This window comes from Tachypleus tridentatus, chromosome 12 (genome assembly GCF_004210375.1).
Source record: "Tachypleus tridentatus isolate NWPU-2018 chromosome 12, ASM421037v1, whole genome shotgun sequence".
Classification (NCBI taxonomy): Eukaryota; Metazoa; Arthropoda; class Merostomata; order Xiphosura; family Limulidae; genus Tachypleus; species Tachypleus tridentatus.
The window spans coordinates 78,515,746-78,534,564 of record NC_134836.1 but is presented as its reverse complement, the minus strand read 5'-3'; the positions used below and the strand labels follow the sequence as shown (position 1 = coordinate 78,534,564).

The window sequence follows — 18,819 nt, the reverse complement described above, 5'->3', positions numbered from 1 at the left end:
ACATTAGCATAGAAAAACAAAAAAAGTATCTTAAGCATGATACTTCTGATGCCAGCATTACAGTTACTGAGATGTGTACCTGTAGTGAAACTGCAAGATAGAAGTACAAATCTGTACATCCACTAGAGGGTAACTTAAAACAAATTTTGTTCAGTTACACACCATCGATCCTTAGTCGTAAAGGATTTCCAGATGATTCTTTAAACTCCATTAAAATTTTTCTCTTACTTTCTAATGTGTAATTCTAATCCTTTTTTATGTGTAATTCAAACTGTTCAATCTAGGTATAAGATATGTTTACAATATGTCTGTAATTGTGTAAAGTAATTTCAGTCACTGTGACAGGGAAACTAATAATCTTTACAAATAACAAATTATTACTGTTGTTAAGAATACACATGAAAATGCAAATTTCTGGCTTAGATATATCACATAATTCTATATTAAAAAATTATTTCATATTTTTTTCTCACATAAATTACTGTCAAAAGATTAAAGTGAATAGATGATACACATAATCAAATTAGTAGCTTTCATGGTGTTACTGCCACAATAATTACAGTTTCGTTAATCCAGCAGCTCTGAATGCTTTCTTTCTAGGTATTTAACATGGTCTTTCTGTACAATACAACTGGCAAGGGCAAACCAAATATCTCTAATGTTATTGGCATCACATTATTGAACATTTAATGGAATGTTCACATTTGAAATCAACTTAATGCTGGTTTTGTTGCTCTTCAGACTATTCAATGCAATTGAATAACGTGTGTGTGTGTTTTTTTATAACAAAGCCACATCAGGCTATCTGCTGAGTCCACTGAGGGGGCTTAATAACATGTATTTAAGTTGTATGTAATATTTATCACATCTTACAACTAAAAAAAAACAAAAAACAAACCAATAATAATAATAATAAATTTTCTCCATTGATAAATGCTTCCAACTTTTCAAACTTATAATAATTTGAGAAGTTAATAGTGGTCCAAGCATTAAAACCTAAAATATGCCAAAATTTATTATAAAAGTTAAGTTATAGTGATGTTAATCTAGTATAATGTTTTTATTTTAAGTGATTCTATAAACAACTTTTACAGTGCACCATGAGAACATAATGAATATTGAATGAAATTATAGTTCTGGTTTGGTGAGTAAAGACAAATGGCACATTTAGATTTTTGTAAAGTCCTTCAACTGGTAATTTCTGGAGGTGAGAGACAAACACCTTGTTTCATATAAAACAAGCTTTAACTTTTTGAAAATATGTATTACAAAATCTATAAACACATATTAACACTTCATATGTAAGCTTCCACCTTATCTTTATAACTTTAGGTGCACTTGCCAAAACCCCAAAGCACTGTGCTGAACTGGTTATATATTTAGGTAACTGAAAACAAAAAGCCACTGATCAGCTGAAACATACGTTTTCCCTTCCCGAAAGAACTTTCACTCCTGTATGTAGTAACGTGTAGTGTACATCCGTCTTACATCAGATTAAGCTGGAAAGTGGAGCCTGAGTCCTAATAACTTTAGTGTGCACACACACACACACGGAACAACAACGAGTGTCATTTCGGGGGAAGGAACCGTCGCATACACGCGTGTCACTGACGTGGACACTTAATTGATCAATTGGTCCTCTGAGAACTTTCTCAAACGTCTTCAGTCTTTGAAAGAAAAATAAGGTGTTCTGTTGTGGATAATTTTACAGATCTATAGAAAATGAACTTCGTTTTTTCCATTTCAAGAATTTAGCCTGACATCAGATAAACTGTATAAAATTATTAGAAGAAACATAATCTTAAAATTGAAATATGCTGCGGAATATCAAAAATGATATTTATAACACTTTTAACATTACTAACACTGTTATGTCCTACATTGTGTTTGACTCAAGTTTAAACTTTAATTCTATATAAATGTGTTGTTGTGTTTTTTCTTATAGCATAGGCACATCGGGCTATCTGCTGAGTCCACCGAGGAAATCGAACCCCTGATTTTGGCGTTGTAAATCCGTAGACTTACCGCTGTAGAAGCAGAGGACTTTTATATAAATAATTCAATTCTTAAAAGCATGTATTTATGCTGATAATACTGCAGCACTTAATAACCAGAGCTTAACTTTAAGTTAAACAAACATAATTTTTGATAAATAGTTCATCATACTTTCGAATACCGTGTTGTCACTATCAGACTTCGTCTTAAACATTTTCCTAAATCAGCAAAATGTATTTGTACTGCTACAGCAAGTAACAGCTCACCATGTTTCCCCCCCCCCCACCAGTGGCTCAGCGGTATGTCTGCGGACTTACACGCTAAAATCCGGGTTTCGATACCCGTGGTGGGCAGAGCACAGATAGCCCATTGTGTAGCTTTGTGCTTAATTCAAAACAACAACAACATGATGTTCTTTTGTGTGAGAAATTAAAATTTAATTTCCTGTGTCGAGTCTGCTTGTAAATAGTAATTTCAGTGTTCATCGTTATTCAAGACACAATTTTTACAATGAAAATTCTATTAAAATTTATAAAAAGTTACCAATACCCGTACTTCTAATATTATTACGACACTCGTAGCTATAGAAGTATAATAAACTATAGTAATTATATAACCTACCCTACAAAAACTACAAATTACAGGTACAACTTCCATACACTACATTTATATTATGATATTTAATGTTGATATTTTACAAATATTACATGTATTAACATTCCCCGTTAAAAACTACATCAGTTACCGCGGTATTTTTGTATATTAATATATCAAACAAACTACTTTATTTTAAATAGAATTCTAACGCCTTGCCTGAAAGTAAAACCCCCTGAAAATAAACTAGCAATCCTAAAATAATTCTTAAAGTTACTATAATTCATTCAAAATACCTTTAACAAAATTGAGCCTTTTTCTTTATTTTACCAAAGCAGTTAATTATAATCATCAAATATTTAAAAAGTTAACCGATTTTCTGTTGAACTTCATCACAGCTAACGAGGGATATTTGAGCTAGTCGTCACTAATCAATAGCAATTTAAAAGTTTTGTTTGTTTTGAATTTCAACAAAGTTACTCGAGGGCTATCTGTGCTAGCCGTCCCTAATTTAGCAGTGTAAGACCAGATGGAAGGCAGCTGGTAATCACCACCCACCCCCAACTCTTGGTGATTAGAAACCTCGTATCTATGGAGAATAAATATGTACATGACTTCACAGAGGAGAAACTTAAGTCAGCTGTATATGAAACGAAAGACGACAATGGTATTAATGCTCATAAATCTGGATTTCAGTAAAGTAACAAGATATAGCTGAACAGTTCTTGTCACTAGCGACTACAAACTCCAAAGTTAATTAAATGTTCGAAAAATGGATATTCTACGTCAAAGATCATCAAGGAATAGTATATATTGGGGACTGACTACATGAAGAGACATAGATTCGTGATCAATCTAATTTCAAGTAGTTTTACAGTAAAAAACCAGCAAATTCTGATATACTACTTAGCAATTACTACATCAACTGACAGAGTTAACTAATACCTAACGATGGAAAGATACCATGGGAATCATACTAAACTCAGAGCAAAATAATTTCCAAAGTGGCAAGATGGAATAAAAAACAAATAGCCATACTTCTTACTGTCCATTTAAAGGGAGCAGCATTAAAAAAACATTAGGTAAACTTCTAGCTGAGAACCAAAACAACTATAGAGCTCTAAGACTGCTTTTAGCATGAAAGAGACATTCTGTATAAGTTTCATAACATGTTATGTGACCTATATAATGGGCCTGTCACTTTTGTAAAGCTGGTTAGATTTACATCAAAGAAGTTCCAATGAAAGAGACACCTTATCTATGTTGAATACGTTTTATGTTTAGTAATACGTTCGAGTCAGTGGTTGAAAACCCGAGAATGGTATTCAACAGATAAAGAAAGGAGGATAATATCGTTTGTTTGCTAACAATCATAATGTTAAACAATGATAACTCTGTGATGTGTCCATCACTGATATCAAAACTAGTTTTTAGCGTTTTAAGCCTTCAAACTTATTGCTGAATCACTGGGGTAGGAGAAAGTAGGCTTGAAAATGAAACCAGAAAAATGTGATTCTACATAGATAAGTAGAGTTTCTTTGTCATATCATAGGCAAAGGCAAAATCTTTACAGACAGCACTAAGATAGTAGCAGTGAGATACTGGCTTCAACCTGTGACCAAGCGAGAAGTCTGCCAGTTTTAGTATTGTGTCATACTACTAACGATTTGTGACCATCATCTTCAAGGTAGTAGTACCACTGTCTGCTGTCACTAAAATTGAGACGCACTTTGTATGGAGTGAGGAATGTGGGCAGGCATTTCAATCCTTAAAGCTCTATTAGAGTCCTAAGTGCTGACATATCCATTACAATAAAACAAGTTCTTATTGGCCACTGATGCAACTTGTAATGGAATTGGAGCATTTTCAGGAGGGAATAAAAAATATAATTGTATATACTAGTTGTAATCTCATGGCTTCTGAAGGCGGATACTGTGCAATTAAAAAGACTTGTTTGTATTTGTTGTCTTCATAACACACTATCACTACTATTTGTATCCCAGTAATTGTACAATTCAGATGTACCATGCTTCACTGAAATCATTAACGAATTTTAGAGATATGAAGTGATATCATGTTAGATAACAATGTTGCAAGAAGATGACTTTGTGATAGTTTATTAATTAGACCAACAAGACTGAAACAGACACAGGTTGTCTCGTCAGTCCTAATCATGGGCACCATGTGGGAGTTGAAACCAGCTCCATCATTACAACATCAAGCCATACAGTACGAAATTCCACAAGTGGATGGATGTCACAATTAACTCTTCATGGATTTCAGGAAGAAAAAGTAAAAGACCAAAATCTTGCATGAGTACTCCTTGCCATACAGTAAGGTAAAGGCCACCCAGCACAAATAGGAGAATGTAGCAAAGATGTACTTAACCTGTGACATAGTAGTGGCACGTGCAGGAAGGTGTGCTGTACTATCATTATCTACCACTGAGTTATGGTGCTAAGCTTACTTTGCAGCTAACGGTTCCTAAAGCCTTAAAGCAAGACATTATCCAGACTTTTCAAAACATAAAGACCATCAAGGTTGTATGGTGTGTAAGTGACCTGAAAAGAAAAATGAGTTTGATGATACCTTGGTTGTGACATATTAAAGGACTGCAGCCGTCAAGACATATCTTTAGAAAATCATCAGAAAATGTTACCAAAGTCATTTGTTCAGAAGCAAGACGCGGTCTGTTACAAACTACTAAAATCTATGACAATATGTTGTGATGATATATTTATATATGTTTGTAAATAAATATGTGTACGTTAATTTACAAGAATTTATGAACAATACATAAAGTCAATCATGATCGTTCCATAACACATATGTATCAATTAAACAAAGATAACATTAAGCAACACGTGTTAAAACTTTGTTATATGAAGATAACCGTTATTACCAACCTGATAGATATTATTTAAAAACAAAAAACAGCTACTTTTATCATAAATACTGGTGAGCTAATGTTTTAATTTTGACATTGAAATATTTAATAGATAGCGAATTGCCATGAAGGGATAACAGTAAAAACGAAACTTATTAAATTGATTGGGATCTTCGTTTTACTTGGTACTTCTTGTGAACAGTGATGCAAAGTGTCTTGATATGATCAAAATGCAGTAATTATGGGTACGTTAAATTATCAATACTAATTAAATTCACAGAACGCAGTTTAGATATTATAATAAATGTAAACTTAGTATATCCAATGTTTTATTTGGTTGTAACAGGATATTTTCAATCATGTATAATGAAATACTTTACTAAGCACACGTCTATAAAGTGTAAAAATGTAGGCTGTGATTGTACTAGGAGTAAAAGTAACATCCAGTGGTGAAACTTTGTAAGTCACACCAAAGACTGGTGTAAAATTTGTAACTGGAGGAACGTATAAAAGAAGAGACATGTCAAGCATTAATTAATTTTAATGGTCAAAATTAATGATTAGCTCAACCGTGTAGGAATTTGTTTTCCAATTCCTTTCTCAATAACTCACTACTGCAAGTGGGTTCTATTCATTAGTAATGATATTGTAAGGCAATGAAGGTAGGTTGGGGGTTAAGCTATGTTGGCTTTTGTGTGGCAGGGATGATAAGCGACAGCACAGCTAAAAGTATTGGTCAAACAGAGACCCAGTACACAAATTTACCTTAAAGTATCCTGAGAAACCAAACTCCCAAACTACTGGTGCCTGGAATGAAAACGCAGATTTGGCCAGTGAAGAGCTGTTTGTTTTTTGAATTTCGCGCAAAGTTACTCGAGGGCTATCTGTGCTAGCCGACCCTAATTTAGCAGTCTAAGATTGGAAGGAAGGCAGCTAGTCATCACCACCCACCGCCAACTCTTGAGCTATTCTTTTACCAACAAATAGTAAGATTGACCGTCACATTATAACGCCCCCGCGGCTGAGAGGGCGAGCATGTTTGGTGTGACAGGTATTCGAACCCGCGATCCTCGGATTACGAGTTGAACGCCTTAACCCACCTGGCCATGCCGGGCCTTGTGAAGAACTCATGGGACCATGCCACTTATCACCCACCCCCTTCGTTTCAATCAAGTCAAATGTACCAGAGACAGTTGGATTTACAGAGATTCATCCACAGGTTTTTGAAGTGTTTTATTAGTGATTGATAAAAGCATGAAAAGCACCATAAAAACTCAAAGCGTATAAACTTGAGAAAGAAGTAACATATCCTGAAACCTTTTTTCCTTCTTTCTAAAAATCACCACTGTACTTTTTTGACAGTTGGAAAATCCAGTCATTGACATACTTTGCAGCTCAGCACTAATTACGTCAATAGTACTCCAGAGAAGCTGAAACAGTTTACTATGCTGACTGATATTATAATGAGAAGCTGAATAACAGATAACCTATAACTGCAGAAAACACTGGAGTGTCATTCCTTCTTGAACAGATAAATTCTTGAGCTAATTATGTTTGTTTTCTAGAAAGAAAATGGTGCATTTCTTGCAGTGACTGTACAACCATGTCACTCAGCAGTGGTCTACCAATATTCATCTGTTATTAACTCAAGAATACCACTTGTTAATTTTGAGGTACTGTGATCCCCTCCGCCCAAACACTCATGATATCCACCATTACTTGGCATGGTATAGCAGGAATTTAATAACTCTCATATGGAACATTTGCTCAATGGTTGTACAAGCAAAAATTTACCAATATTTTTGTACCACATCTATCCCAGTAATGTGAATACAAGAACAAAAGTTGGTAATGACTCTTTTCATTGTTGAACAAAATCTTCTAAGTATACCTGGAGACTTATCTGTATACTTATGTCTAGTCTATTGTTATTTGCCAGAACAAAGTTAATGTTTGCTCTGAAGAGTGGTGGCTTTGTTTTTCGTGGGCCTAATATACCGTGAAATCTACCATTGTTTTATCCCTCCTGTATCGATAAGAAACTCGATCTTACATCTTTGTATTCTTATAAATATATATTAAGTATCATTCAGTTCAAAGAAAGCTAGAATGGTCACCAAACCTTTTGAGCAAGCTATCTGAAATATTTTCCCAAAGTCAACGGCTAAACATAACTCGGAATCCATAAGTTTTCTAAAGCTGCAGCAGAAACATTTCTGTTTGATTTTTATATACACATTTATAGTTTATCTTAAATATTTCATAACAACAATATGTAATTCTTTGCAGCTATTTGGTTTCATCACTCAGTATTGTTCTTGAAAACGAGGGGGTCTAAACCAAGCTTGTTTTATTAGATGAAAGTTTTGTCGGAGAGTTACTAACTGGACACTAAACTATCTTCCTAACTGGAGTTGCAGGGTATATGCATATTATACAAATGCTTCTCTCCCATATAGAAGATACTTTATTAATGTATTTTATTTTCTGAAACCACTGTGGAAGAATAGGATCAGTCACGTGTTGAACCACTAATGCTCACCCTCTAGAAACCTTACCTACATGTAACTAACACGTCAAAACAGCAAGTCTGATTGATTACTGAGTGACGAGAGATCCATTTACTGTCTAGGCTCTGGAGATTTCAAGGGGATCTCTAACCACTGCTAACCTTTTCTCAAGTCAAACTACATACACCTTTTGCTGCTCACTGATGTTACAGTAAAGTTCCAGGTATTTTTCACTAAACGTTGTATTTGATATTGTCCACAGAGATGAGAATAGACTTATGCCAGTCATGGTTACATTTGTTGGAATCCATGGGATAAAATACGCAAATTTGTAAATTTGCGTGACACACCATTCTACCTAGCCAATGTATTTAATGAACCTATATCAATATTGCGCTTCTTGCCTGAAGTATTCTTGCTGGGTTTGAGCAGTATGATTTGTTAGTGCCATATATTTTTTACTCCCTTGAGGCTGTTAAGCATAGTAGTGTGGTATCTAGAAGTACCACATTTCCCTTCTGTTTTGGCCCCCTGTAGCTAACCTCAGGCATTGAAGTCCAATTTTAAGCGTTATAAGCGACAAGGTGTACCACCGAAATATAACTCGCTCTTGAAAAATTCGTTAGTCCGCTGAACGGAAATTATTTTCTGTTGGAAAATTCCTGTTAGAAAGTCATTATCCATATTTTGACTTACTACGCCGATAGAGGTCATTTGTATTTTTTATTAAGTGTCTACGATACTGTAAATTAATCAGATACAAAATAGTTATCTATGTAAATATTCATAATAAATTTTGGTTTATTAAGAATATTTATTTATCTGATTACTTTCTAAAAACAGGCTGTGTATCAGATAAGCGCCAGAGTTTATACTAAATATTAAAGTCAATCATTTTGAAAAGTTTGTGCATTGTCATTCTAATATTTCAGTTAAAAATATTCCGCCGAAATTTAGGACGAATAACCTTAGCACGTGATTGATGACGTTGTTGGGAGTCAGGCATATGAGAAGCCGCCATTGTTCCTTCTTTTCTTGTGTCGCATAGTTTTTGCTTATAGTTTGTATCTCTGTGAAATCTGTGGAATTTATAAACAAAAACTCAAGAAAGCAATTATTTTATCCAACATAAATAATATCGTATTTGGTGTGCAAACATTAAAAATAGCTGATTTCACTGACAGATTGTGGAATGTCCACTAGCGTTGATCAGGTATGACAAATTAGGCTTAAGATTTGAGTGCTAAAACTTCGTACAAATAGTAATATGGCTTCTGAAGGTTTTGTATTAATCTAATGAAACTTGAAAACTGCGCATGTAATTAAACGTGTTCATATTATTTATTTAATTTACCTTGCGTTGCCGCATGAAGTGTAATGTAAGCTTAATTTTGCTATTTTAATGTATGTTTAAAGTTTTCAATGATTTATTCTTCGAGTTGTATACATTTTTATGGAATATTAAATAATATAGGTTGGAGTAGTGATAAATGACGACCAGTGGTGCCAAATACAATTTTTCGTAGTCTTCCTCTTGCAATTACATAAATAGTCGTTGCTAACATGAGATGTAATACTAAAAATTTGAAGAAACAAAAAAATTGAGGTTATAAGTTATTGCAAAATTGAAGTCTGTGTTGAAAGAAAATTCATCATTTATTCAAACATTGTACAGTGTAAATACTAAATTTTACTGCTACAGCCTATGCCAAGGGTATACTGAAAGTATTTGGCACCTGGGGCAGATCCTTGCTTTGGTACCCCAGTATGTAATTTTAGAATTTACACACACAAAAAAAGTAAATATTTACACAGTACAGTATTGTCATAAGCAAATTGGAAATAAGAAAAATGCAGGACATTAAAAATTCAGTAAACAAGTAATGTTGCATTTTATACAAAAAATGCAGGAATTCCAGACTATTCTTCAAATGTAAGTAGAGAGGATTCACAGTCTGCTCTCAAACCTTAATTTATGCATATTGATCAATGACCTCATGAAAATTCACCTTTGCTTATTCATGTTCAGTTGAAAGTGAAACCAGATTTGTCAGTCTTGTCCGACTCATTGTTGAGTAAAATTTTTTTTACCAATCTCAGTTTGAAAAGCATCTTTTACATGAAACAATAGACATGCAGACAGTTGAGAAGAATCTCAAACACAGTAATAAACTTGACAGAGATTCACAAAAATCTCATTTCACAATATATAAACTCCAGAAACTGCAATGCTTTCCATTTCTCTGCTACTTCGGTGCTGAATTTGACAGATCAGTCATTTAATTTCCACACTGATATCTTCATCAGAGAATTCATTGAAAATCAAAGTCAGGTTCTGAATACACTTCTAGTGTTGTTGTTCTGTTGCAATAACCAAAGTGTTTGGCTGAATAACAGTGAAGATTGACAGAATTTGATCCATTATCTCTGAATAAATTTTCAATTCTTGAAACTAATCAAGACATTTATACATAGTCCTGTTTACTTCTGGCAATGTGAAACCAGAATCCTTTGTCATCTCTCAAATGAGTACACTCTGTAAAGGTTCAAAGAATGATTTACACAAGGCACAAACAAAACCTTGGGATTAATCTCTCTGATCTTTGACTGAACACCATCATGAATTCTATTCCTAGTTACAGCATTGTCATGTCTTTGACCACAGCATAGGTTTATGTCCAATCCATCTCTCTCCATATGTCTCGGGATATCCTCTGTGAGTTCAGAAGCAGTCTTTCTGGCAATAGGGAAGAAGCCCAAGAATGATTACTTAAGCTTTGTCACATTCAGTGTGGGACACATCAGGAGTGCTGTCAAGAAGAATCCCTAAATACTTTGCTTTCTTGATATCAGCCACTATTTTTTTATTCACGTAATTCCCCAAAAGGCAAATGAACTCATTCTGAATCTTTGGAGATAAATACGAAGCCACTCTGCTCTCAAATGGATTAGAATGCTGAATCCTTACAAAATGTTCTTTGAAAACTGGATCACAATTTGACAGCAACTCTACCAATTCCATGAGGTGTCCTTTATTTGCTGATGATGTCCTCTTTCTGATCACAAAAAAGAAGATTCTGGTGAGTCAGAAATGAAGTTGTGTACAAGAAGTGAGGTAAAATATCCCTCCATTTCTTTCTCTCCTTGTCCATTGCTTTTGCTGAACTTGATTAATGGTTTTTTTTGGAGCTTAAACCCTGCTCCCAAGGTCTTGTATTTCTCCACACGTGTGCAAGCACAACTCCTAAAAGAACAAAACTATGAGCATTACTCTCAAATACTTTGACTATTGATAAAATGAAAATTAACAGTATATCCAGTAAATAAAGAGGTAAAGAAAAATTTATTACAATAGAAAAGCTTTAAACAAATTTCTCAGACTTTCCAGTCAGATACCCATTGAGTTATCAGATTATCAACCCAGACAAACAGACAATTATCAGTGCCATTGTGTTAACACTAATTCACTATGGTATGGTATAATGCTTGCTATTATAACACTATGTAACACAAATTTTGTTCTTGCATAGTATGTGTTATTTCTTAATACTTGTGTTGCAAAAATACAGAAAATGGCCATTATTCCCTTCAAACTTTGCTTTTGTGACCTGAATAATGAAATTAGCCTATCTTTCTATTAAAAATGGGCAAATTTGCACATTTTCATTTACATGAGGTCTAAATAAAACAATATATGAATCAAGATTTACATGTATTTATACTAAAGTTATATAAAAATGTTTAGAAGTGAGTAGTTTTTCAAGATTTGTGATTGTACTGTAAATCACTTTCACGTATTAGCCCACAAAAGTAGTCTCCCATCATGTTTTCATCATATGCTCCCAGATCACAAAAGCAAAGTTTGAAGAGGAAAATAGGTCTTTTCCATTTACTTTAAGCATAAGCAATTGGGAAATAACACTTTCTGTCCAGGAACAAGAAAAAGTAAAATTTTTGTTACATAGTGTAATTGATGTCATAATTTATTAAGCAGTATTAACAATATATTAAATATGCAATGATACTACACTGGAAATTGTAAAATTGCTGAAACCAAGATGACTAAACCAATAAGCATTAGTACTAATTCAAGATAGAATAGTACTGTAGTTGTTGATGTAAATCTGAAACTGTTTACTGTATTAAGCATGTAAGCAATAACACATCTCCATGCAGTCATATCATCACCCTCTGTCGTAGCATCACCATGCAGTCATATCATCACCCTCTGTCGTAGCATCACCATGCAGTCATATCATCACCCTCTGTCGTAACATCACCATGCAGTCATGTCATCACCCTCTGTCGTAACATCACCATGCAGTCATGTCATCACCTTCTGTCTTAACATCACCATGCAGTCATGCCATCACCCTCTGTCTTAACATCACCATGCAGTCATGCCATCACCCTCTGTCTTAACATCACCTTCTCACCCTCTGTCTTAACATCACCATTGTCATCACCCTCTGTCTTAACATCACCATGCAGTCATGCCATCACCCATCTGTCTTAACATCACCATGTCGTAGTCACCATGCAGTCATCATCACCTCTGTCTTAACATCACCATGCAGTCATGTCATCACCCTCTGTCTTAACATCACCATGCAGTCATGTCATCACCCTCTGTCTTAACATCACCATGCAGTCATGTCATCACCCTCTGTTTTAACATCACCATGTAGTTGCATTAAAAACAAATAATGCAGTCATATCACCAACCACCACCATTGTAAGATCACTACATATTCATCATAAAAAACAAAACAAAAATGATTTCTGTAATGTCACGATCATGCACTTATAAACATTCCTATGATACCACATTGTCAAAAATTACTGAACACTGATATAAGTACCATGATACTGTTATAAACACCAGCACTTAACACTTCATCATAATTATTTAATGAAATGTATGTTGTATGTGGAGTCAAGTGAACAATTCTTGGAATGTCAGTTGCAGCCAGCTGGCTGTGTTCAACACACTGACTGAAATGTTAAAAAGCTTTCACCTTTTGATGTAATTTAATTTTTTGTTCGTAAGTTTTGTATTGTCAATAAAAATAATTTATTTTTTAGTGGAAGTTCACATTAATTTTTTTTCTTACTTTAGTGAACTTTTCATTTGGTTTGAAGACTTGTGCTAGTATTTCAAGTCTCCTCATGGCACCCCCTCCTGACTGTCAGGCAGACCACACACCCCTTAGTACACCACTTGTAATTTATTTTTAAAATGCATTTTGACATGAAGTGTTTTTCTAAACTTTGAGTTTCAAAACAGTTTATGATTTTTGTTGTGTTGTATAATAATATTTGTCATTGGTTATTTTTGTCTTAGATTACATCTGGTAATGCATAGATATTTTTGTAATTGATAACTATGTAATGCACTTTATTAGCTGTAAAGTTACCATATGTTGATGTCAGAATATAAGTTAGACATTTATGATATTAGTTTTATGGTAATCTAATAAACTAAATTTATTAGAGTTATCAATGAGTTGTTACTAAATGAATAAAGATATTATGAATTTAATAACAGATCACAAAAATCTGTTTGTGCCACAAAATACTTTCATAAACCTGTTTTGTACACTTGTGCACATGTTTATATATAAATAATTAAATTGGTTCTTTTTACACAATTGAAAGTAGTACATAAAGTATTCTTTGAGTTAAAAAAATTTGTAAAATATTTAAGGGATGAAGTTTCTAAACTTATTACCTTTTATTATTTTATTAAGATGTTATAAATTACTTTCTTATGTTGGCTATGTTGTATTTCTATCTTTATATTTCCTCAACTCGACCTCAATGGATCCAGGCGAGTGTTCTACCAAGTAAACTCTTTAGGTTTAGGCTTGGTCTTTTTGACCAACCTCTTAACCACCATGAAACTATACATACCATGACTACGAATATAACAAGTGTATGTATCTTCAAAAATTTAGCAAGTTTTAAGTAAACATTACGAGTTTGTTCACAAAAATCAGGTTTGTTTGATAAAGTATTTATATACAAGAGATTTGTCTAGCAATGTCCGAAGGCATGCTGAATAAATCTAAGTTCAAAGGGATTTTCATGCTAAGTAGTTTTTACCTTTAACTTGCTTAAACCTGTGGAATCTTTTAGATCAGTATTAAAAAGTTTTTCATAAAACTGTTACTTTTTCTACACTGACTGTAACTGCAGTGAAATCAGCACTAGAGGATAAAGTGTAGAGTTTAATTGAAATTAAAGTTTTTTTCTTTCCAGAATGACTGCATGTTATAACAGATTACTTATTTGTTCTTAAAACATGAGCTCTTAGTGTTTCACAACTGCTTTCATTTAGTGCTTTATACTACAGGGTGTTCAGAAAGTCACTGTGCAGTTTTGTAATCATATTTTATTCAGTCTATTTCAAGCCAGCAACTGATAGCAGTGTTTAGAAACAGAATAAGAAGGATCCAGGCCTGTATTGATGCCAACGGGGGTCACTTTCAACATTGTTTATAATTGTCATTCATATTTACCTCCTGTATTCTGTATTGAAACATGTCTATGAATAAATATATAAGGGCACAGTGACTTTCCGAACATCCTGTATTATAGATCTTATGCACTTAGACCATTTAAAAGTATGTGAAAGCCAATTATCACAGTGGAACAGCTGTGTGTAAATAGGTGATTGAAATGTAATTAAGTCATGCAGTGTGTTAATATTAGGATATTGAGAATCATTATAATTTCTTAAGTTTTCTTTTTTACCTAATAAGTGTTAACTTTCATCTTTTAATTAATTTTACAACAAGAAATAAAAATGTATGTAAATTTAGTACTTACCTCTAAGCTCAAAGCTTTTAATGTTGATGGCAAAGTACTTTAAACCTAGTTTGTTTTTTATGTTGATTGTTTACAAAATAATTGTCTATTTTAAATATGAAGTTTCTGAATACAGAAAATTTTATGTACTGAAATAGAATGTCTTAAAACTACTATGATTTAAATGGCTTTCTAATTAAGCCCTAAATAGGTTAAACAAATTCCACTAGTGATGTCGAGAAACCCACTTGTTGAGAAATTTATATGCAAAAACGGCTCGTTTTTAAAAGACTCTTTTAATTTCAAGTCTAATCTAAATCAACTTAATCATAAAGCCTTAATGGCCAGTTTCGATGTTATATCCCTCTTTACAGAAGTTCCAACCACTGAAGCCTGCAAGATAGCCTTAGAACTCTATATCCGAGACCCTAACCCAACTATAGAAATTCCCAGTAACCAGTTAGCAACCCTCATAGAATTCACCACGATAAAGACAAACTTCATGTTCAACAACCAAAACTATATACAAACAAATGGCCTAAGCATGGGCAATCCAGTATCACCAGTTCTAGCCAATATTTTTATGACACAAGTTGAAACACAAACAATTAACACAGCATTACATCCACCACTATACTGGTACAGATATGTAGATGACACGGTTGCAGGATTCAAATCTACAGAACACATACTTAATTTTTTCAATCACATTAACTCTATACATCCCAACATTAACTTCACATGTAAACAGAAAGAAAGCAATCAAATATTTCTTAACCTCAAAATTACAAGAACTGACACACAATTCAAAACAGAAATCCACCGAAAAATCACCCATACTGGACTATACATTCCTTGAGACTCAGCACATGAAACAAAACAAAAACTCAACATACTAAGAAACCAAATAAACACAGCCATAAAACTATGCTCACCAGATAAAATTAACGATGAATTAGACAAAATAAAACAATACTTCATCAACATCAATAAGTGTCCTCCACCTAGACAGAAAGCAAAATCAACCAACTAAAGTAAATACAGCTCATGAATCAAAAAACCGCGAAACCATATACTGCTGTATACCATATATTCCTGACATCAGCAAACAAATAACCAACATTTGGCAAAAATTAGTAACAAAATATGACATTCCAGTTAATACCAAATTTATTCAAAAACCAGGCACAAAACTGAGGTCTATACTATGTAAAAACTACACTGACAAACACCACACCAACATTATTTATAAAATACAATGTGATAACTTCTATATTGGAAACCAATAATGAAAAATGAAAAGAAAAATGGAAACCAGATTCAAAGAACATAAGTCACCTTCACACGTTTTTGAACACTGCAAGTCAAATAAACACAACATAACCATAGAAAACACTCAAATACTAAATAAAGAAAGAAACATAAACAAATGCAAAATTAAAGAAGCCTTACTTATACAACAACTTAAACCCAAAATAAACCAATATAAAGGAATGCCTTTATATCTATATTAATATAATAAAATAAATAAAAATTATATATTCAAACATCTAATACTGCCCTCTACATTTCGACACACAGTTACACAACCCCTTTCAAACATGTGGTCAGCTTCCGGTCAGTTACCTCCTTCTTTGTGAACCTGACGATGACCAAAGAAGGTCGAAACGTTGTTCGCTCTTCTATGTAAAATATTTTCTCAACCCAAACGAGCCGTTTTTGCATATAAATTCCACTAGTGTTTGAAGCTGAAGACTTTTACCTGAAACAATGAAGTTGTGGTAAATATGTAATTACAAGCACCACAACACAATAACCAGTATCAATTATCTTATGAACATAAAGCCATTTTTTGAAATGCAAACATGTGAAGGACATTTTAAGAAGGTTTTTTTCTGTCTCTGTAATAAAACATTATGGGCTCTTAAGTTTACGTAATAGCTTGTCTGTATCTGTAGAAAATGTAACGTATAGCCCAAGTGCATAATACAACAAAATAAATGAAGATTGATAATTTAAGTATTTCACTTTTGAAATTGAGAGCTAAAACTTGGTTATTATAAACATCTCAGTTATGAACTAATTATTGATACCAAGTTTATTGACATATTTTGATAGTAAAGTAGTTAAATTACATTTTAATGTAAACAAATTTGTATCTTCAATATTGTTACTATGATTCCCATTGTCATATATTGTATAAAATTGTATTTGTTAAATTAAAAGAACTTATGACCCAAAGTGAGATACTAATTGTTTATCTCTTAATTAATGCAATTATTAAATAAAGTACTGTAGAGTTTTAAAATTTATTCATCTCTCTTTTTCAAAATTCTCAACTGTGCAGCATATGAAAGCTCAAGGAAGTTCAGGTAAGAAAGTGAAACCTAAATGTAAGTTCTATTGCATTTTGTAAAATCTTGAATATCAATTAGAACAACCTAAACCTTACATTTTGCTACAGTTTGAGTACCTTTTAAATATATATATATATACATAATTTTTCAATTGTCCTCATTATATATACTTATCTGCTGAATTTTCATTATAAAAAAAATTAAAATATGCACAGTAATACAATGATTTATGGTGTTTCAATCATGTCAGGAAGTTGAATTATGGTCTGTTAAAAAAAATTGAAGTGCACTAGAAGGAAAAGGACATTTACTTCCCATATGTTTCCCAGTGGCACAGTGTTAAGTCTGTGGACTTATATACTGCAGAAACTGGATTTTAGTACCCATAGTGGACAGATTGCCCCTTGTGTAGCTTTGTGCTCAATGACAAACAACAGTCAATATAACGTTGCTAAAACCATGAATGTTTATGTAAGACTGTGGTGAACAGCTTTGATATCTCAAGTTTAACTACAACACTGACATGTCTAATTTGTTTTTTTAGAAATAAGTTCCAAATCATACCCAAGTACAGTTATTAAACCAGTGAGAATTCTGTAGATTTGATGCTGAAATAACAAGTAGTGGTTATAAATTTTAAGAACCTTTCAATATGTATTGAAACTTGTGGAATGTCTCAGTTTCTAATGTTTTATTGTATTGTATAATAAACCTTGTGTTATTTGTAATTTGCATGAAGTTAATTATAGGATGACCTGCATTGTTTTGTAATTTTATTTTGATTACTGTATTCATCTGGCAATCTGAAGTTTATATATAATGAGCTGTTTGCTTACAGTAAACATTTTATTGGAATTCCACAGGCCTTAAAATTTTATTATTGCAAACAAGGATACTCAAAGTTTATATTTCAGAAGTAAAACAAAATTATTTCAGTATAGGTTAAACATAAGGAAGATATAAATGTAGTTCTTTCAGTGACTTTATTTTAATGCTGATTTCTGTTTAAGAATGATAAATAGAATAAAAACTTATCTCGCAATTTTATTGTTAAGTTTCTAATGGACCGAAGGATACGGTAAAGGATGAAGATTTTGATTCCTGGCGAAATCAGCCTCAACAGGTGAGATATAATCCACATTTATATATGTAGAAAATTTTGATAATTTTGTAATAGCTGTAGTGTAATATTTTTAATTCAGAACAGTCTGGAGAGTTATTTTTAAATTGCTCCAAGTTGTTAAAGAAAAGGATTTTAACTTTGATCTTTGACGTGACTGAGCTTTATCATTTACAGTAATAAATAGAAACAACCCATCTCAATTAAAAGGTTACTAATTGTGATAAAACTTGTTTATCAGTGAATGGTGTGCATGTAAAAAAAACCAAAAAACATTTAATTATTTTTATTATATCTCAAGACAAATGTCCCTTGCTGGTACAGCAGTAAGTCTATGGATTTACAATGCTAAAATCAAGGGTTCAATTCCCCTCAGTGGACTCAGCAGATAGCCTGCTGTAGCTTTGCTATAAGAAAAACACACACACTGAAGACAAATATCCAGTGATATTATCTTGCATTCACCAGTAATGTGCTATTGATAATGAAGTCATAAAAGTTTTTATTCTTTATTGTTACTTTGTAAAATAATTACAGAAGCTTCAT

At 32.9% G+C, this 18,819-nt stretch overlaps 1 protein-coding gene across 4 annotated transcripts in view; it reads left to right on the top strand.

Annotated features, from left to right (window-relative positions):
• Positions 1-8,956: 8,956 nt before the first annotated feature.
• The window catches only part of LOC143233704 (YTH domain-containing family protein 2-like), a 28,308-nt gene continuing 18,445 nt past the window's right edge, over positions 8,957-18,819 (top strand). For 2 of the 4 annotated variants that reach the window (XM_076470227.1, XM_076470228.1), the window contains exons 1-4: positions 8,957-9,199; positions 13,817-13,921; positions 17,144-17,168; positions 18,209-18,276. In XM_076470227.1, the coding sequence (XP_076326342.1) occupies positions 9,179-9,199; positions 13,817-13,921; positions 17,144-17,168; positions 18,209-18,276 (219 nt within the window). In that variant the 5' untranslated portion in view covers positions 8,957-9,178. The remainder of the gene's footprint in view (positions 9,200-13,816; positions 13,922-17,143; positions 17,169-18,208; positions 18,277-18,819) is intronic. The other 2 variants (XM_076470230.1, XM_076470229.1) reach the window with 2 other exon arrangements.